The following is a 23,299-nucleotide window of genomic DNA, read 5'->3' as shown; positions in this document are numbered from 1 at the left end:
TTAAAATTAAATAAATAAAGAAAATTTAACTGAGAAAATTATCAAGAATAAGCAGCGCAATCAATCACAACCCAATCACTTAAATTTCATCTTCCTCGTTCACAAATTAAATTAATTTTATTTCACTTTATTATTCTGGTTTTATTATATATTTCTCAAATTATCATTCAAGAATTAAATAAGAAATTAAGTTATAGATTAATTGAGATCTCCTTTGACCCACAACCTAACAACTGTTTTATGTTAGCCACACCAAAAAACAAAGCATGGATAATCACCTAAGCTAGGCCAAATTACTCTTACAATGCTATATCAATCGATTATAGCAAGTAAAACCTCAGATAAAATTTATAATAAAAATTATGCAATAAAGCTACCCTAATCAGCAATAGTAGTTAAAGCATAAAATTCAAGGTAGTGAGAAGAAGAGCAAATTGAAATAAAGTTAAAATAAAATCTTCTTGAATATCAAAGACTCTGATTAAAATTTAAGATTATAGTTTGTGATTGATCACATCAAAAAAATTAACTATCTATAAAACTAAAAATTAAGAAACATGAGGATAAGAAATTGACAAGCCATCTAAAAAAATTGAAGAAAAAGTGCTGCTACGCTGTTTTTTTTCCCGTGATGCCTCCGTCCAAAATCATCCAAGTCCTCTCTGTATTTACATATGTAATATATATAATGTCGTGCGCCTCCTGTGCTGCGTCTCTTCCAAAACAAAATAAAATCTAATAATTTACTAAAATGATAAAACTATCCTGAATAACCCTAATTAAAAACTACACTAAAAGATCCAAAGTAAATTTAAACAAAATTTTAAAGATTTAATTATTGATTTGATCTCCAAGCATGCCCAGATTTTTCTTATCCAAAATATTCTCTATCAATATCTTCCAAATTGAATCTAAAAAATCTGCACAAATAAAATAAAATTAAATAGCTCATGTACAAAAATATTAAAGATATTATTTATATTTTAAAATCAAAGATTTATTTAGTTAAAATTTTAAAACTGAATATTGGCTAATAAAATCAAATAATATCCAATAAAATGCTCAACAATTAATACTTCCTTTCTTATTAACATAACATAGAGCAAGGGCCACATGTTCCTTATTTAAACAATCACATGACTTATCAATAATAATAGCAAATGGTTCATCTCCAATGTCACCTATAATAGCATTAGTGATGTCCAATGCAATAGCAATAAACGATATACTTTTGAATTTTAGTAAATTCAAGAGCATTTTACATGACTACTTGATTAATTGATTCATAGTGATTAGCAAGAAACTTAAGAATTTCATGAAAGCTACCTTGATTGTTGGAGGATGCTTGGCTCATCATGACTAGGAAAGGCTAATCCTTACTTTAACAAAAAGTGACACAATCTATTTATGTTATCAAACATCTTCGATACAAGTCTTGAACTTGCTCTAATTGCCTAACAATTGCATCTTCAATATGTTGGTTTTGATTTATCAAATCCTGACATTTTTTCAAGCAATGTTGTAAGCAGTTTTTGAACCTCCAACATGAGATGAAAGCTTTTATTTCTTATGCCAATTTGTAAATTCCTATGTCACAAATACATCACCATCGTATTGCTTACCAACATCAGGCCTACACATGTAACAATATAAGCAAAGTATTGCATGTTTTTCTACACTATTCCAACCAATTTTTAAATTCACTAAACTAAGCAAGACAAAATCTTCTTTTAGAATTTTTAAATTTTCTTTGTGGAAGATTATGTTAGGTAGATTGATTGATACGGTACTCCTGTAAATATGCTCTTCATTCCTTTCCTTGATCATTAGGATGATATGATGAAATTTAATTTTAATTCTTTTTCCTAGATCAAATTGCAAATCTTGCAACTCTATTCTAATTTGTTATTGTGGTTCAAGACTTGTTTGATGAAGATGGTTTTTCTTGTTCATTTGGTGACAATCTCCTTTTAAAAAATCTCATAGTTTTTTATTCAAAATTTATACAATTTGCAGCTACTTAGTTACAATATATTCAATACCAAGAGGATGGCTAAAAAACTAAATTTATTACTTAAAATTTAAAAGTGAAAAAAATAGGCATTTGAAGACAAATATATGAATAACTTTTACGCCATTAAAATAATACACCTTGCTTGAAGAATGGTATTACGTGGTACAAGTTGTACAACACTGCAACTTGCTTTCCAGTATGTGAAGAAAGCTTTTACCTTTTTGTCTTTTTCCTTCCTTCTCTTCTATTCTTTCTTTCTTCAATTTTTCAAAGACCAATGGTACCTGTTTAATTATAAAATATGCATTTATCAATAAGTTTTTTATTCAACAAAGATTGAGTTTTTATAAAATTTTGAGGAGCTTAGCTGCTTTGCTTGAGTAAGAATCAATAATTCTTCAAAGACCAATGGTAAATGGAATTAGTTTCAATACTCAATACAATGTTAAGCACAAGTAATGAGCACTACCATGATGCTCATCACTATGATGAAATCTGAATCATTCAAATTTCAATTTAGATGGTCTAGATTTAAAATACTATTATATTTTGTATTTATTAAAATAAAAAATTTATACAAATTATAAATTAATTTTAATTTTTTTATTTTTAATATGATCTAGATTTAATTTGAAAGGCCTAATTTAATATTAAGAGTTTTATAATCGATGTATATTGACTATTCAAATGTATTCTGCATAGTCTAGGTTAACATTAGATTAAATTTGGACTGTACGAAGTATATTGAATGATCAATATATATTAACTATAAAAATTTTAATATTAAATGGGGCCTTTCAAATTAAATCTATGTCACATTAAAAATAAAAAAATTATTAAAATTATTTTATAATTTTTATTTTAAGAAATATAAAATAAAAATATATAATAGTACTTTAAATTTGAACCCAGATTTCATCACAGTGATAAGCACCGTGGTGCTTTGAAAGCATCATGTGGTAGATCAATGATGAGAATTGCATAGCAAGAGTGTGAGACTTAGTCAAGACAGTAGGATTTGAACAGACATTTTCTTTTGTATTTTTTAAAGGTTTAATGACTGATTTTTTTTATAAAATAATATTAGTGTTTGGGTATGATAAAATTGTTGGCTAAAATTTATTGAGCTTTGATTTAAAAATTGGACATGGGTTAAAAATAACATGAAATGGGTTTAAAATTTAAATATTAAGACAAGGGGTTCAAAATATAAATACTTATGTATGCATATAATTCCTTTTCCAATTGAGAGAGAGCATATATGCCCCTTTCAATTTCATGTGGCTCTACCACTACCTGAACTTATAAGTTAGGAGTCAATTTACTTTTTATCATAAAAAATTTTGCATAAAGAAGCTACTTAAAGGTAATATTGACAATTTCATAAATAAAGAAAATAACAATGTTGTGATAAAAGAAATAATAAAGAAAAGAAGAAAGGAGAGTTATGTACGTACTTATCCAAAAGAATTATATATAGAATATATATATATATATATATAAACAATGAATTATGGATGATAATAATTATTTTTTTGTAAAATAAATAAATAAAATAAAAATAAAATATTTGAATGTAGGTATCTAGTTGTAAAATCCACTTTGGGTTCTATGAATATCTTTAGGATCTATTTTATATTTTATATAAATAACTTCAAGATCCAGTCTATGTAATTTGTATTGAGGAATAAAATTAGGATGATATATTTTGATGTTTGAATTGAGGAATAAATTTGTATTTAAGGTTAATCAATTTAGATACTAAATTATGGCTTAAATTAGACCTAGGATAATACATTAGGATTAAATAAGGTCCAAAATAAATATTGGACAAAATTGAACCCAAATAACTGGGCTTAAATGGAATGCAGTTTTTGAGTCAAGCAATGTGGTGCATGACATGAATTTTTTCGTAACAATTGTTTGAAGAATAGAGTTGGAGAGAGTTTTGGGATGATTATATTAATAAATTGATTATATTAAATTTGAAATAAGTCAGGTTGTAGGCCTTCATGCTTATTCTAGAAGGAAATGCTTGTAATGTGTGAACAGTTGTTAATGTCAATGTAAATGAAATAAGAATAATTTTGATTGCTATTTGCTATTTGCCGTTTCTTTGTATGGGCTCTTTTGCAAGTTTCACGGCCCAATTCTATATCATAAGAGATCCGCTTTAATAGTTCGCGGGAGGGCAAATGAACCGATAGAAGTGACCCCTCTCATTCCTTTTGACAATGGCTTTTTTCAAATGCATTTAAGCTGTTCGAAGGCCCAAATAGTCTGCATGCAGGCCCTTTAACGAATCAAATCGATCCCTTGTGGAGATCACAGTCGGAAGTTTGCATTTTAAAGACATGAGACTAAGGTCCCGTTTCCTTATTAGAAAAAAAAAATGTAATGGAACAAATTAAAAAAATAAAGATAAAAACAAGATTATCATAGAGGATAGATGAACATATTCACAAGGAAGAGGGATAATTTAGTTCACGAAATTAAAAATCATAATTTATGAAAATTTTATATTATTAAAGAAAATTGAGAATTTCAGTTGTAAATCACAGGAACTTTCTCTTGAACTAATAACATGATTGCTTTGCAACTGAAAAACAAAATAAGGGCTTCATGTTAAAATTTCAAACTGGAGTTGCAAAATTTTAAAAAGAAGTTACAAAATTGAAATTAAGTTGCAAATTACTAGAGCTTTCTCTTGGAATAATAACTTCAATAAAGTGCTTCTTATTAAAATTTCTAAGTGAAATTGCAAATTTTTTGTAAAAAAGCTGTGAAATTAAAAATTTTGATTGCAAATCACTAGAGCTTTCTCTTGAAATAATAATTTGATTGCTTTGCAATTGAAAAACAAAAAAAAAAGTGTTTTATGTTAAAATTCTAAATTGAAGTTGCAAAATTTTGAAAAGGAGTTGCAAAATTGAAAATCTCAGTTGCAAATCATTGAAGCTTTCTCTTAGAATAACAACTTGATTTTTTGCTTTTCAACTTCAAACATTCAATAAAGCACTTCCTATTAAAATTTTAAAATGAAGTTTTTTTTTGTAAAAAAGCTGCAAAATTAGAAATCTCAATTGCAAATAACTGGAGTTTTCTTTTGGAATAATAACTTGATTGTTTTGTAGCTAAAAAAATATAAAGTATTTCATATTAAAATTTCAAACTGAAGTTGCAAAATTTTGAAAAGAAATTGCAAAATTGAGAATCTTAATTGCAAATCACTGAACTTTCTTTTGGAGTAATAACTTGATTTTTTTTCTTTGGAACCATCAAACATTCAATAAACTACTTCCTTTTAAAATTTTGAAATGAAGTTGCAATTTTTTTGGAAAGAACTGCAAAATTGGAAATCTTAGTTGCAAATCATTGGAACTTTTCTTGGAATAATAACTTGATTGCTTTGCAACTAAAAAATAAATAAAGTATTTCATGTTCAAAATTTTGTAAAAAGTTACGAAATTGGGAATCTTAGTTGTAAATATCACTAAAGCTTTCTCTTGGAATAATAACTTGATTTTTTGCTTTGCAACTTCAAACATTTAATAAAGTGCTTCTTGTTAAAATTTTGAAATAAAGTTGCAAATTTTTTGTAAAGGCACTGCAAAATTGGAAATCTTAATGGCAAATCACAGGAGCTTTCTTTTATAATAATAACTTGATTGCTTTGCAGATGAAAAACAAATAAAGTGTTTCACGTTAAAATTTTGAACTTAAGTTGCAAAATTTCATAAAACTTCTTAGAAAACTTATTTGATATGTGTATGATGTAATTACAATGTTTGAAGGTGGGGAAGAAGTCTAAGTGAACCTTAATGATGTATGTGTGATGTAATTACAATGTCTGAAGGCTTGTACATATGAGTTTTTATGTAATCTATTATATTTTTAAGCACAACTTAGTCTACCTATAACAGGGAATAGACTCTAGGGAATTTGCAACTTTGTGACCTAATTTTGCAACCAATTTGTATTGAAGTTGCATATATCTTTCCCTATTTTAATTGTGAACTATATTGTTCATATGTAATGTTGAAACATATCTAGTGTAAACAGCATTAGGGATTTGCAACTTTGTGATCTAATTTTGCAACCAATTTGTATTGAATTTGCATTTGTCCTTCCCTATTTTAATTGGAAACTTTATTGATCTGTAATGTTGAAATTGAAATTCCCAAATTTACAACTTCCTTACGAAGACTTTGCAACTTCTTTTCAAAATTTTAAGAGGACAAGCAATCAAATTGCAAAGCAATCAAGTTATATATTATAAGAGATAGGTCTAGTAATTTGTAACTTCAATTCTCAATTCTGCAAATGTCTTACGAATACTTTGCAACCTCATTTTGAAATTTTAAGAGGAAACACTTCGTTGAATTTTTGAAGTTGCAAAGTAATCAAGTCGTTACTGTAGGGGAATGCTCCAATTATTTGCAACTTAAATACTTAATTTTGCAACTTCTTCAAGATCAATTTGCAACTTCATCATGAAATTTTAACAAGAGACACTTCATTAAATTTTTGAAGTTGCAAAGCAATTAAGTTATTGTAAGAGAATGCTCCAATGATTTTCAACTTAAATACCCAATTTTGAAACTTCTTTAGGATAACTTTGCAACTTCTTTTAACAAATTTAACAGAAAGCACTTTATTGAATGTTTAAAGTTGCAAAGAAAAAAAATCAAATTATTATTCCAAGAGAAAGCTCCAGTGATTTCCAACTGAAATTTTCAATTTTGCAACTTAAATTCAAAAGTTTAACATGAAACACTTTATTTGTTTTTCAGCTACAAAGCAATGAAGTTATTATTCTAAGAAAATATTTTAGTGATCTGCAACTAAGATTTTCAATTTTGTAGCTTCTTTATGAAAAATTTTCAATTTCATTTTGAAATTTTAACAAGAAGCACTTCATTGAATGTTTGAAGTTGCAAAGAAAAAAATAAGTTATTATTCCAAGTGAAAGCTCCAGTGATTTGCAATTGAGATTTTCAATTTAGAAACTTTTTTTTTCAATATTTTACAACTTAGGTTCGAAATTTTAACATGAAGTGCTTTATTTGTTCTTCAGCTGTAAAGCAATCAAGTTATTCTTCCAAGAAAAAGCTCCAGTGATTTGCAACTAAGATCCCTAATTTCGTAGCTTCTTTATGAAAAATTTGCAACTTCATTTTGAAATTTTAACAAGAAACACTTTATTGAATGTTTGAAGTTGCAAAGCAAAAAATCAAGTTATTATTCCAAGAGAAAGCTCCAGTGATTTGCAACTGAAATTCTCAATTTTGTAGCTTCTTTATGAAAAATTTGCAACTTTCTTTCAAAATTTTGACAGGAAGTACTTTATTAAATGTTTGAAGTTGCAAAGCAAAAAATCAAGTTATTATTCCAATAGAAAACTCCAATGATTTGCAACTGAGATTCTCAGCTTTGCAACTTCTTTTTGAAATTTTACAACTTCATTTTAAACTTTTAACATGAAACACCTTATTTGTTTTTCAACTACAAAGCAATCAAGTTATTATTCCAAGAGAAAGTTTCAATGATTTGCAATTGAGATTTCCAACTTTGCAACTTCTTTACGAAACGTTGCAACTGCATTTCAAAATTTTAACAAGAAACACTTTAGTGAGCATAGAAGATACGAACAGTACATATCAACTACATGTATTAATTCTTCTAGTGTGCACATATAAGTACTTCACATACATGAAAGCATCAATTTGGATTTATAAAAAAAGGGGTTGCTATATACAAAAAAATTCCCTGAAACTAACAATTGGGCCGGAGCCAACTGTGATGGCGGCCACACCATCTTTAAAGAGAGGTTGGCCCATAAGGTTGTCTAGGTAAGTGTCACTAGGTCCATGGAATGTGACAATAATGATCTCAAAGCAAACTATGAGGATGCGAGCCTCTTTGTGAATTTTAGCAAAGTTCTTGGCCAAAGGATTGTGTCGTCAGTAAAGCAGCCTTGAGAGTGGGTGTTGCAAGTGAGACCTGTGCCTTCTATGGGTTCCCAATTTTGATCTCAAACTTTGAGATGTGAATGAGCGGGAGGAAGAAGAATGATATTTTGGAAAATTGAACAAGGATATTTATGTAAATTGATTTTGTTCATATAATCTTCCTTAAGAACCTGGAGACTTTACTAGTGCTTTGGAATTTCTTGGGACTTTATTGGCATTAAATGCATGTCTTGGGACCTATTTGTTATTCCCCTATAGGAAATAGGTATATGTATAAAGCATGATCGATGCATGATGATTTGTGTCGCTTGTCAAATGATGATATTACAAAGAGAGCATTTGGTTTGGATGCTTATCACTTAATGAGCACCTGAATCACTTAGATTTTTAAAGAATTTGGATAGTTTAGATTTTAAAATTTTATTTTTATATTTTTATTTTATATTTATTGTAAACAATTATAAAATTTTAATAAATATATTTTATTAGCTATCTAAATAATACAAATTTAATGCAAATAGTTTAATTTAGTATTAATTTTTTATAATTTTTATAAATTGAATATCCAAATGTATTATGGACCGTTTGAATTTAATAATAAATTTTTATTTTACTAAATATAATATTAAAAAATAAAAATAAAGATAATCTTAAAATTGGCACTTTAAAAAAATAAAGAAAAAGTTATAACTTCAAAATTTTAAATTTAGGCAATTCAGAATACATTTGGATGGTCAATTTATAAAAATTTAAAAAAAAATTAATGTTAAACTGAACAATTTATAAAAATTATAAAAACTTAATATTAAATTAAACCACCTAGATTAAATCTGTATAGTTTAAATTGATGATTAGATAGTTTTATTAAAATTTTATAATATTTTTATGATAAATGTAAACTAAAAATAAAATTTTAAAATCTAGATGGTTCAGATTGCCTATTACATGATCAGTATCATGGTGTTCATCACATGATTAGCACCAAAACCGGACCTACAAAGAGAAAAGGTGATGTGAAGCAAGATGAATTGGATCCTGCAAGATTTTATCAATGTAAAACATTATTGTTGGCCATTATTGGTGTATCGCTGGGTTAGAAATTTGGCTTTATGAATGTTCCTTCTTCAAAACATGACCACCGTTCCGTACAAAAAACTAAATAAATAGCGCCGCTCATCATGCTGGTGAAACTTGAACAATTAAAAACTATTCTTTTTTTAATAATCAAGAAAAACCTTCATTGGCAGGTTGCTACTTGAGAATACATCTCTGTCTCACATGATTTGTGATGAAAAATGTCTACCTCAATTGCCCAACAGTATCAGACAACATCCAAAGTTTCTAATTTAATCATCCCAAGTCCAAACCCTTAGACACCAGCTAAATGGAACATGTCCTTAATTAAGTCTTTATATGATGTTAACTTTGCCAAAACAATTTTGGAGAGTCCAATTTCTTTCTCTAAAAACTCAGATAAGATAATATGGGGTAAACGTCCTTATTCTATTTATTTGGACTACTCTTGGCTAACTCAAGATATCAAGATCAGTCCTCATGCTAATGAAGATCATTGAAATTTTCTTTGCAATTCCTATTGGTGACATTCTTCATAATTGTCATTTATAAACAACTATTCTTTATACCTTTGAATGTGATTGTCTTGAAACTTTAAATCACATTTTCTGTGAGTGTCCTTTTTCTAGAACTGTTTGGTTTGGGCCTTTATCAATCCACTCATAACTATGGTTTGATAAACTGCTGTATTTTTCAGAAAACCAATCATAATCACACACGTCACAATACTCCTCTATTCTCCTTCCTTATTTTTCCTGTTACTACTTTGTCCTTTTGACTTTGTTATTTCTTTTTTATGTTAATATAAGTTGATCCTTTTACCAAAAAAAAACTGTTTTTTTAGGGCTGGGATTTAAAAAATTTTACTAATAAAATTATTTCTATGACAAAGTGACCATTTATAAGATTATATTTATTTTAAATTCTATATCTATTAAAACAATAATTTATTAAAAATATAAAAATAAAATTATATTAAATCTAAATTGTTCAGTTTTGATATGGACATACAAGAATGGTGTTCAATGGTAATGAGCAATGAAACTAATTTTGAAGAAACCAGAAAAAGAAGTGAACAAACGAACGATATATATATATATGAACACAGCGAAGGTTAGAAATGACAACCCGCGCGTGAAATCTCGATTGTTCATGTGGTGGATGATGGTCTAAGTTTTAATTTTATTTTAGTCACATTTATTGCTCAGTATATTGTGCCAACACAAATTAAATTTTCTGGTTTTGCTGTTAATCAATCGTTGTCCCCTCATATAATTAAGAGTAGTTTGTATGACGAAGATATTGCTGGAGAGTGAATTCAGGATCAACAACTTAACCTTTGACAGGGAGGGATTCAATTCACAATAGAAGAGTTATCTCCAACGAACATATATATATAAGTCACCATTCAAGGAATTTATATCGCAATTAATCTACCAAACATAAGAAAAGATGATTACGAAAACAAAAAAGACATATTATCGAACTTGCCGCCTCACCTCTCTCTAACTCCGCCTGCAAAAACGTCATTTATTAAGACCCTAATTAAAGAAAATATAATGAACTCTGCGCTCGAATGACATTAATGTCTGACTGCATAGGAATATTCAGATTGACAGAGGATAGGTCACCTTTGATTTGATGTGCCCAAGTCGTTGCACAGTCGAAAGATAATGGAAGGGCAACACAAGAGGTCATGGCAGGCGTCCAAGGATTGAAGTGACTCCTTTGAGAACTTGTGATTGAGAAAGAAACAGCGTGTGTTTGGATAGAAAAAAAAAAAAAAAATTCAGCCCACGGTCAATTTTTTAAACAAAATTACTCAAACAGCATAAAAACACAAAAATTAATTAAAGAGGCAAAACGTGTGTTTTTCTATAAGCTCTTTCCATCTGTTTTTTGCCAAAAATTTATCAAAAATATTAAAAAAAATTATAAAGACAAGCCCAAAAAAAATCACAAAAAAAACACATAATTTAATAAAAATAAAATTAAACTCTCTTCTTTTTTTTTAATAAAATTTAAACTTTGTATCTTCAAAAAATTAATAGTTAGTATTTAAAAATTAAATTATATAGTAATTTATATAGTTAAAAATTATTTTAATTAAATTATCCAAATATTTTTAATTTTTTTAAAATTAATTTTAAAAAAATAGTATCCAAACATGTGTTATAATAAATTAATTATAATTAAAATTTATTATTTAATTAATTATTTTATAATTTATTATATTCCATTAAAATTCAAACAGACACATGGGCATGTGTGAGGATTAATACTCTGAACTGACAGCCACGCTCGTTTATAAAGTCGTCATCGAATGAGCGTCGGTGTTTGTCATGGGACGATCTGGCTTCTATCCGGAATGCTTTCAACATGTCTGCCCACTTTAATAATTAAGAAAACAAATGTTTAGTACCAATCTGAAAAAGCACTCAACACGTGATATGTTTATATCAATGAACTGTCGTATCCATTGTCACAGAGTACTCCCTGCTTTGGTGGGGTAGGGTTGGATATTTTGTCCATGCTCTTTCAGAGCTTCATAAGATATTTTTAAATTCTAAATCAAAAATATTTTCAAATTAATTTAATCAAACAGATTTTTTTTGTACCTTGAAAAATGATTTTTAAAATATGGTTTATAAAATAGTTTTTAAAAATAAAAAAGGGAACAAAATAAAACAAGCCTAAATTTTTTCACTTTGATTTATTTTAACATTCTGATTTTTTTTTTTTGCGCTGCGAAAAGGTCTCATCTCTCTTGATCTCGAGAATTGAGATGAACAATAATTGGGACGAAGAGCGGGGCAACAGGCAACAGCGAATGTGGATGGCATTTTCGGCCATCAGAGCCACGATATGCCAATCATCACACTTCCCTGACGGAAGATTCCTTTAATTTTTCATCCGCTTATATGGCCGATCCTGTTAGAAAATGCATTGACTAATTTAGGAAAAATCTAAAGAGTTTGGAGAAACAAATAGAGACTGTGAATAAATAAAATAAACCAAGAAATTTCTAGATACTTTTGGCGGTGTAAGAAGAAGGATTGGGAAGCATGAAGAACGAATGGCGTATGGATAGGTAGCTTTATATGTTGTGGCGTGCAGCGAGGAAAAAGAGTGTGTGATAAGAGAGAAAAGGTGAAGTGACGTGAGTTGGGGCGAGGGGAAAATTATTAGTAAGGGTTGAGTGTTTGTGAGTATTGTGAGTCGAGTGTTTGTGTATATTGTGTACATTGTGAGTTGAGTGAGTAGTACGAATATATTTTTAATTAAGTGCCTCTCTTTTTCCATCCTCAAATCTCAATAAATTTCTTTTCGTAATTTTTTGTTCTAATAATTAATTTACAAATAAGATTCATTTATTTACTCAAGCCATGATAGGTTAATGAAATTAAATAATAAATGATCTGGCAACTACTCCCTCCATTCAAAACTGTAAGGCATTTTTTAAGGAGTTAAATATTAAAAAATATAAGGCATTTTTAATTTTTTGAGGTGCAATCATTACTTTTTTTTTTAAGTGCCCATATTGATAGTGACTTTATATTTATTATAAGGTACTTAATAGAGGTAAATATGAAAAGATATTATTAGTTTAAAAGTAGGTAACTATTTTATTAAAGTGTGAGATTCAATTAAAAATATCTTATATTTTTGAACGGAGGAAGTAATAATTAGTGATATATATAGTTTCTCTTTATAGTAATTTTAGTTTAATATTTTCAAACGTTCTCAAATGATAATTCCAAATTGATTAGAGGAAGCATCATTTCTCAGTTTTGTCTTCCTATTTATAGCATTATCAAGAAACAAGGAACGCTCTTTTTAAAGAAAGCCACTTTGTTATCTAGCTACCAGTATTTATTATACAATAACATTTTTTTTTTCAATCTTTAAGTTTATTTCGCATATACAAAACACAGCCAATGTAATTCCCCAAACCTATAGAGAATCAAGTAATTGTAGGTCTATTAATTCTTAGGAAGCTTAATGGGTTCGACAACTAATGATCGAATCCGGTTCTTGGGAAATGGGAAACTCTCGCGAGATTCATTGCTGTTTCTACAAAAGCTTTGGAAAATTCAGACCCCATTCCTTTTTGTTTGTTCATCTTTTTCCACGTCTCGTCCACCAAACTGCACACGTATTTGTATCCATGCTCTTCAGTGGCCCCACTTTGACGCATGTAACATACTATCGAACTTGCTGCCTCACCTCTCTCTAACCCCGCCTGCACTCAAAACACTATTAAAGACCGTAACTAAAACAATATAATGACCTCATCACCTGCACCCAAATGAAATTAATGTATGACGGCATAAGAAATATTCAGATTGACAGGGGATATGTCACCTTTGATGTGCCCAGATCGTTGCACAGCCGAAAGATAATGGAAGGGCAGCGTAAGAGGTCATGATGGGGGTCCAAGGATTGAAGTGACTCCTTTGAGAAATTGTGATGGAGAAAGAAATAGGCATGGGTGAGAATTAATACTCCTGAGACTGACATCCATGCGTTTCTGAAGTAGTCATTGAAGGAGGGTATATGTTTGTCATGAGACCACCTGGCTTCTTGTAAGAATGCTTTCAACATGTCCGACCACTTTAATATTAAGAAAAGACCATTTAGTTTCACTGTGAAATAGTGTTTAACATGTGATATATGTCTGTCATGAAGTTGTTTTCGTTGGGTACTCACTGCTTTGGCGAGGTAGGGTAGGATGGTTTGTCCATGCTCTTTTAGTGCCTCATACGTCATTTCATTGACAGTGTTGAACAGGGCTAGGAAACACACCTTCATGTACCATGGCAGAACATGTATTGCATCGATATCCCACCTGAAACACCAAAAGAAGAATTCATCATATAATGTTGTTAGGATCCTATTATCCTAACATATGTTGTTTCCACATATATAAAAATACATTTCTTCCAACCAATGGGAATATATGTAAAATAAAGTTAAACATATAGGAGAAAACAAACCTTTCAACAACGGCGGTAAAAAGATCAAGTTCATCCAAAGTGCCATAAACATCATAGACGTCATCGATTGTGGTAATGAAACAAGTGACTTTGGTCAAAGCTTTGCGAAGCTCACTATATTGAGGTTCGGATGCCATCCCGACGGTCCAAAAGAAGCACTCCATCAGCCTGTCCCTGCTGAAGCTCAACTTTGATGCCACTCCTATCGCCTTCCACCACCTATAATAATAAACACATGCAAGAAGTCAATTTTCTCTTTTGAGCCTTCTACAATTTGATTAGCACTAATAAAATATATATAGGGAAATGAATCGATCATATATGAATATAATGAATTGACTAGCCTTGACATTTCTTGGAGATCCCTTTGAAACGATGACTGCACTATGTTAAAATCCAGTCTGGCAGCTTCGAGAAGTATCTTATTGGCGTCTTTTCTTTTTCCATACGCTTCTATGTACCATCTGGCTTCTAACCTTCGTGTTCTGCGATGCACTGGAAGGTCCAGCGCGTGGCCGATCGCCTGTCCCAACAGATGATCATTGCTTAGATGTTCCTTCATGTCTCTGAGATGAATGACAGTAAAGGCCCTGGCCTCCTCCAGAATGTCTTCTCCTTCGTATCCCAGAAACGTTGCCTCGTACAGACTCAACATCCCTCCCCCATCTTTGCCGAGGCATGCCTTAAAATTACCGTTTTGGTCCTTGAAACTCTCAAATATATCTGCGTTATTTCATTTATGCGAGATGTAATTGTAAAAATCTCACGAGGAGAGCCATATATAGATATACAGTAACGTCAACAATAGATGGACAGGTACCTGGGGAGACCTGATAGCCATGATCTCTGAGGAGTCTGAAGGTCAACGCAGCTTCGTGCAGGCTTCTGCACTGTTTTGTTTGACTTTGTTTTTCCGAAGAGATGAGACGATCAAGAGCGGCTTTTATCTCGTTGTCAAAGTGATGACCAAGGCCTAAGCGTTGGATGTCGTCAATGAGCTCAAGTTTGGCCAATCGCTGAGCATTTTCATCCACGATCATCCCCCTCACATCGTCGAGCAGCTTCCTTTCTCTGTGGCGGTACTTTTCGTCCTATAACAACAAGTACTGTAAATTCTTTGTGGTAATATATATAATCGAAGATCATGAAGAAGGTTCTCAGTTGTGAATTCCTGAAGCAAGGGGGGAGTGGAGTAATGGAGGGAGAAAGTGAATATTGAAATATATTACCATAAAACCATTGTTGAGGGACTGGATGAAGTCATGAGTCCAGAGGGTAGGCTGGTAATTGGCAGAGTTCCTTAGAGACAAGGGAGGGAGGGAAAGGGTTTGTTGGCTGGCCACACATTGAAGCCTTTGAAAGGAAAGAGGCTCTCCTTGTTGGTTGTTGTGTTTCCTAAAACCTGGTGAGAGGAAGCAGGAATCGAGCAAGATTAACGTACTCGCTAGGGCCATAGTTTTTATCTGATGGTGAATAATAATGCTATACTCTGAATTGTGACTGTTAATTGCTATCTTGAGTCCCTTAACTAGCTAGGAAGGGCTTGTTATATACCCACTCTCCCAATCCTGTAGTGTCTATATAAAATATAGGATGACTCTTTATTGGACTAAAAAAGAGCAAGCTAGATGTAAGTCCAATCTTTCGAAAAAAGAGAATCTATTAAATCAACAAGATAATACTAAACCACTATATAGAAAAACAAGATAATGTTTTGGAAATTCATTTAATTTAACAAGAAAATGAAATAAAACATATATTAGAGGGAAGCATTTATGAATAATATTGGAAAGATGGTTCTAAATGTTAACAACAGAAAATTAAATTTCAAATGAGAGACAAAAAGAGAGAAGCATTTATTTATATTGGACATCAAAGAAGAACTCTTCTTACTACTTTTAAAATGTACAGAGCGCAGAAGCAAATGACATATAAAAAACAGGCTTTATGTACATAAAAAATATCAATATATCCCAGTGCTTACAAGTACATGAAGTTTGACTAGTTTCTACTTACTGCTAATAAAAAAGACCAGGGAAGTTCTTGTGCATCCATTTTTGGTCCAAAAAGATTCCATTATTGGCTCTAGTCGGCAATGGTTTAAAAAAAGGGCAAACACACAGGCATCCAACTTTACATCAAGGCTTCCTTTTGGTGAGATTAACAAAAAGACTTGTTAAATCAAACACACAGAAATTACGTGTGGTTTTCAAAAGGTAACAAGTGCACCACTAAATTCCTAACCCACGTGACTTGTTAGATATAGAAGCCCCACAACTTCCCAATCCCCACCATCCTAATCCCCCCTTTATACAAATCTACTGCCACCCCCAATAGCAAATTTAACTACATGACAAAAGGAGTATTATTAGCTACTGTATCTTATTTGTTGAAACTCCACTTCAGCTTCAACAAAATACAAGAAGCGCATGTGAAAAAAATTTGAAGAACAAGCAGCGTGGAGAAGGGAAATAAATGAGCCAAAAGTGAACTGTACAAGCATATGGCAAAACCTGAGATGGAAATAGAGAAGGGAACAAAACGAGCAAGAGAGAACAAGGAACGTACCTTTTCTTCAAGGGATTTGGGAAGAATGAAAAAGAAACCAATAGGTAGAGAAGACACCGAAAATGAAATTGGGAAAGTTGGGAGAGAGAAAGAGGGAAAATGAAATTTTGGGCAGGGGAATTAGGGTTTTATTATTATTTAATTAATTATCTCTATTTTAATATTCATTTTCATATTTTAAGACTCACTTATTTTTTTAAAAGAGTTTTCAGTCCTATACATCATTTGAGACTTGAGTATCCAAAAAATATATTGTATGTTTTTTTATAAAATAAGAAAATTAATTTTAAAGCAAAAAATTAAATTAAAAATAATTTTAAAAATAACATTTGGGCATATATGAATTACCAGCTCTACTACTAGATAAACATGATAAATAGAACAATTAGTTATAATTCATGCCAGACTTAATTAAAAATTAAGAATAAACAAAAGTAAATACCCCTTATATGTAGAGGTTAAATAATATAAAAGGTTAAAGAAAAAAATAATTCTAGAAAAAACAGGATTTTACTCATAATTAAATAATTTTTTATATAATATAATAATGATTATTTTTCTCATATTCATAAAAATAAAAAGTATAGTTTACCCAAAATTTATTGAAAACTTTGAACTAATTAGGATAATAATTTTAAGTTAATGGTCTAACCATGACTGAATTGAGGTCAACTTGATTATAATTAAAATAATATAATTTTTAAAATATAATAAAATTAAAATTGGTTCAAAATAAATAAAAAATATTTTAAAAAGTTGACTAGTTACTACTTCTCTTATGTTTTGCAAATCCAAGGTCGTCAGAATAATTATGATCATCTTATAAAAATAAATTATGGTCAAATTTATTAAAGGCCCCTAGCAGAGAGGTGTAAAATAATGTGGTAATAATGTATCACTAATGTGACAACTAAATGTTTGGCAATATTGTTAGGATTTTGAACATAGTTGACTGCAATTTTATAAATTGATTTTTAAGTGAAAAACTCCAAGAACCTACATCTAATATTAGTAATAGCATTAAATAACATAACTTGGGATATATTGACAGAAATACAAGGAACCTAATTTTGGGGGCAAGGATAAGATCATCCGTAAGACATGACAACAATCCATGGGTCACACTAACATAACTATTCAAAAATACAGGATTTCTTTGTTCTTCTTGAGTATGAAGCTCATTGAATAATGATCAAAAGTTTTGCACTTTTTATGTATAAAAAAAAATTGATGGACTCAAATTTAAAAATAAAAAATACAATTCATCTCTAATTATGTCTCTAATTAAAATTAGAGACCCATTTAGCGAGGACAATTTGTTGGTCTATAATATATTTACTTTACCCATCTCTAATTTCATCTCTAATAGTAAAATAATAAAATACAAAAATATTAAAAAAAACTAAAGATGGGGTTAGTGATGATTATATTTCATCTTTATCAATTAAATTTATCCGGCTCTAGATCCATCACTATAAAAATAAAAATAAAATGTAAAAAATATTTATAATTGTAGAGAGTGAATTAAAGATAACCCTACATTTGTCTCTAATAATAAAAAATGGCTGTTTCAAATGTTGTCTCTAAACTTTTTTTTTTTTAAATTAGAGTTGGCGATGGCTTTAGAGACGGTTAAATTATTACATCTAAATGCGTCTCTAACATTTTTATGTTTTTCAATTTAAATTTTTAATTTGTAGAAACAACATTAGAGACGACCTTTTGAGACAACTTGTTTTGAGACACGTATTATCCATCTCTAAATCCCTTGCAATGGTTTTAATTATTTTTTTGTATTAAATCTGTCTCTATATTTATTTCCCTCTCAAAAGCTGTCGCAAGTAGAGAGGAATTTAAATCCATCTCCAATTGTCGTCTCTAATATCATATTTTTTTATAGTGTTTGTATTCCAAAAAATTCAGTCCTATAAAGCAAGAGAGAAGAAAGTATGAAGATTAGAATGATTAATAACTTCTAGCCATACTTCCCTAGTCTTCATACAATCACGAAGATGTGTGGATGGATGAATCAAGAGAGTTGCATCCAAAAGGACAAGTTCTTGCAAAGTGAGCGTTGTTGATCATTGGTCATCTTCCTACTTGGCATCAATTTCTATCTCTCACCTCCCCCCCTCAACCCCCCCCCCCCCCCAAAATTCAGATCCTATACTAATTTTTATCTCTCTTACAAACCTGGTCATGCTTCATGTCATTACGAAGTGAGCGTTAATTATTGATCATTGGTCATCTCCCTACTTGGCATCAATTTCTATCTCTCACCCCCTGAATTCAGATCCTCTTCTAATTTCTTTTTATCCTTTTCTTCTTCATAGTAGAATGAATGGTTTATCTTATAAGAAACTAAAATGAATAGTTCAAATTTAAGTATTTTATAAAATAATTATTTTCTTTGATTCTATTTATAAGTCGCTTCTAATATGTTTCACTAGAATTAAAAAACCTTTAAATCTCATTAATTTTGTTAGAAAATTTAATAAGTTTCTACCTCTATCTACCAATAAGAATAAAAAGATTTTTTTATACTTTTTTCTAGCATTCAATAAGAGTAAAAAGATAAAGATGAACATGAAAAATAATGAAATACCCTATAAATAGGATCAAAATAAATATTATATTTTTTTCTTATAAATAGGACTAGAGGAGTATCATAATATCACACATAATAAATAAATAAAATTCAAAATGTTAAAATTTGATCTGCATGAATTATAGTTGCATATTGTTATTAAAAAATTTATAAATTATTTTTTATTTATTTCATTGTAGGTAGTTATAAACCATGCAGGTCAAACTTTAACCATTTAAACTTATTTATTTATTTTATGGTATTATAATAATTATTTTATAAAACAAGTGAATATAAATCATCCATTTCTTGTAATTATTTTATAAAAGGAGAAAGAGGCATTAGAAGGGATATAGATCCCCCTCTATTTCTTTACTTGTGCTATATTTGATTCACCGTATAGGACATTTTTAATTAGTGTTGATGCAACATTTATGATATTTTGTAGTCTTAAAATTAATTTCTTTAATATGAATGATATATGTACATGGTAAAAGTGTCAGACATTATGAGTGAACGGAGATAATTAACTATCACTTTCAATCTATGTTGATGATGTGATTAATAATTAAGGGCTTTAGAGAATTTAGCCAACATTATATAGTTAAATAAAACTAATAACCCACCCTTTTCTAAATTAAGATAATGGCTATTTCCTAATTTTCCTTTGATGCAAAAGACAAAATCATCCTTAAACACTACAATACCCTAATTCCCTTTTTCAAACCGGAGACCTGGAGATTTAGATACCAGATTTCACTTTCACTTGCTTTCACCCACACAAAAACATGAAGAAGACACTGCACTCTTAGTCAAACGGTTAAGAAAGTGACAAAAGCAACCAAAACAGCTCATGCCAATAGATAAACTAACTTAGAGATTCAAAAAAGAAGACCACATGAAAGTGAGGCGAGGAAAACCAAAGCTCTACATATTCATCTACTAATACACATGAACATGAGGCAAGGTAGACTTATTGCTATATATTCAAGATTAAAAATCACAAATGCAAGGTGAGCAAGTCCAGAACTGCAACTTCTACACAAAGCCATACTAAACCTATAGATTGAGGGTGAGGAAGTCTGATCACACTCTATTACTCAAGGAAGAGTTCAAGCGAGGGTTTTAGATATTCTGTTAATGTTGCCAAGAGGAAAAATCATCCTACTTCACCATGTTTTTTCTCTATGTCAGTTATATATTTTGTCAATGCCTATGACCTCCTTCCCTTTGTTTAGCTTGCACCTTCTTTCTCTATGACCTCCTTTTTCCTCCTCCACAAATCACCTTCTTCCTCTCAATGCAAATGCATCACTCTTCTTCCTCCTTTGGTGATGCCAGATGGTTTCTTTCTTTCCCTTCTCCTTGCTCTTTTATAATTGACTTGGTTTGCTTAGTTTTACTTCATTAGTTATTGTTTTTTAACTTTTTCTATTTTATATTTATGCATTTCAAGTAGTCCATATATGTGCATTATTAAAATCAATGATGACCTCATCACCTCTTGGGATGGATGTAGTTCTAGGAGCCTTATTTATATTTGATAGGATAGAACAATTAGACAGACCAAGCTTACAGTGAAAAAGTCACACAAATAGCCACCTTTAAGGCTTCTTGGAAATATAATTCTGAGAAACAAGTAAATTTTCATTTAAACTAAAAGGTCTTTTTCAAGAAGACTTAAGATTATTGAGAAGATTAAATATTAAATAGGAACCTCAGCCAGTAGTTTTCTCAAAGCGGATTAGATTAATCTAATGTTTCTTTTTCCCAATTGAAGAAAACAAAGGCAAGGATGATATTAGAGCAAATAACCTATTGGAAACATGTGTCTAATCACAACGCAAGGTGTTTAGCTAGCTGAGAAATATGATAACTTGTCTATAAATGTCATATACCCTTATTGCATACATAGTATAGTACTACCAATATGAGAAAACAATAAACTACAAGCAAGGATTCCTTTTATAAGCAGATAAACATTAAATATAGTTACTAGATCACTCACTAGAGTCAACTACACCCTGAGAATTATTGGCATCGATAGTGGATGATAGATTTGAGCTAGTGACATTGTTGGGTACATTGGTCTGTACATGTTCTATATTGGAGTTAAAATGTCATCAAGACCAATATCTCGCTCAAGTGTGCTACTAAATTCATTTGAAACGTCCTAAGGGGCAACAAAGATAGAGAGTAATAACAATGAAGCATCTATCAACTAGAGTCAGCCCACTAGTTTCATTGCTAAAGATGTTTTACCTACTTGAAGCTCTCTAATAGTAGGTTGAAATGCTTGCAATGTTTTCCCTAAATTTTGGGCAACCTCCTTTATGGTAGCCCATATATGTGCATTATTAAAATCAATGATGACCTCATTACTTCTTGGGATGGATGCAATTTTAGGAGCCTTATTTGCATTTGATAGGATAAAACAGGTAGACAGATCGAGCTTACAATGAAAGAGTCACACAAATAGCCACCTTTAAGGCTTCTTGGAAATATAATTCTGAGAAACAAGTAAATTTTCATTTAAATTAAAAGGTCTTTTTCTCTTTAGCTGAAATTTTCTCTATATTAGTGATATATTCTGTCAATGCCCATGATAGAATCTGATTCTATGCTTCCCTTTCTTTAGCTTACACCTTCTTCCTCCATGACCTCCTTTTTCCTCCTCTACGAACCATCTTCTTCCTCTCAATGCAGATGCACCGCTCTTCTTCCTTACCTTTTTCCCGGTGATGCTGGACGGTTTCTTTCTTTCTTTTCCTTCTCCTTGTTCTTTTATAATTGACCTAGTTTGCTTAGTTTTACTTCATTAGTTATTTTTTTAAACTTTTTATGTTTCTATATTTATGCATTTTGAGTAGTCCATATATGAGCATTAGTACACAAGATTAGTCTAATTGTATGTAAGTAGAAATTTGATGGAATCATTTAAATGGACATTGCTTAGAATACACATGAAAATTAGTTTGCATGCTTTTGCAACTTTTTCAGGATTTGGGTAATCCATACATTTAGATTATATCACAAGATACTGATCTTGTTTTAACTTTTACTGTTTTATATTTTTGCTATAACTTTTCTGCATTTTAAGCATTTTGAATATGTGATTATTATAATGATCAGTATAATTGTATATTTCCCCTGTAGAAATTTCTATTATTTTCCATCTAACTAGAACTTAAATCAATGTCTCATGCTGATTTCTTCCAAATTTAGTTTCAAATTTATTTTAATCACTCATGCTGAATGATACTGAAGTGTATTTGTTCCTAAATCTCGAATTGATCTTCACTAAAGGGAACTGCCCATCTTTTGGTCTAATTATAATATTTCCCTTTGATTTTAACCTTGATTTCATTTGCGTGAAGCTGTTTTCAATATTCCATTACTTGTTATTTGAAGGTTCTTAGTGCTCATTGACCTTTTTCTATTTTCTTATTTAAGGACAGCTTCAATTAATAAGCTTGATGTAATTTTTTCACTTGTTTTTTAGTCTTAGGAAAAGTAGTATAATTTAGATATACATTCATTTGTTTTGACCACAAAAGGGAAGGTAGTATAAGAAATAGTAGACTCTTTTTCATTGATCTAGCTCATGAATTCCTATAAAAGCTTTTTTCTTTTTTCTGCCCCTTTTTTATCTACTTTTTGATGGTTTTAGTTTTATAAAGGATGGAAATAATATCAAACACTTATGGGGTATGTGTTTTTTTTTATCTTTTTTGTCAAGAAGTCCAAATTTCAAGTTGCCATCAGCTTCTCTTTTTGGTCCCTCTCACACAAACTCTACCAAAAAATGAATTATTGCCCCATATGTGCAGCCATATGAATACTTTATGTATTACCTAGAAACAAAAGTATATGCATAAACTTGTTGCTTACTAATCACTGCGCAAGTATGAGAATAAGGAATCTCTTCAAAATCTCACCTCCTACAACTATAACTTCTAGTCTCCAAGTAAAACAATAAAACTAGATTTGCTATGCATTACAGTAAATTCATTTATATCATTTGGTTGAACCTGCAATAAAAATGCAACACAATATAACAATGATAAGTTTCAAATTCAATATATTA

General features: G+C 30.2%; 1 protein-coding gene across 1 annotated transcript; it reads right to left on the bottom strand.

Annotated features, from left to right (window-relative positions):
• Nucleotides 1–12,916: 12,916 nt before the first annotated feature.
• LOC129312385 (tricyclene synthase TPS4, chloroplastic-like) lies at nt 12,917–15,557 on the bottom strand. Its single transcript, XM_054954969.1, has 7 exons — nt 15,287–15,557; nt 14,878–15,148; nt 14,402–14,780; nt 14,058–14,276; nt 13,771–13,909; nt 13,426–13,674; nt 12,917–13,303 (listed from the first exon to the last, which is right to left on the bottom strand). Exons 1-7 carry the CDS (start codon nt 15,509–15,511, stop codon nt 13,076–13,078), a joined length of 1,710 nt encoding a protein of 569 aa, XP_054810944.1. The 5' UTR covers nt 15,512–15,557; the 3' UTR covers nt 12,917–13,075.
• Between the last annotated feature and the right edge of the window lie 7,742 nt (nt 15,558–23,299).

Source organism: Prosopis cineraria, unplaced genomic scaffold (genome assembly GCF_029017545.1).
Source record: "Prosopis cineraria cultivar Desert tree isolate PC_DT_omini unplaced genomic scaffold, ASM2901754v1 PC6, whole genome shotgun sequence".
NCBI classification, from domain to species: Eukaryota; Viridiplantae; Streptophyta; class Magnoliopsida; order Fabales; family Fabaceae; genus Prosopis; species Prosopis cineraria.
Note: the sequence above shows the minus strand (reverse complement) of the source record. Positions and strands in the feature narration are given on the sequence as shown.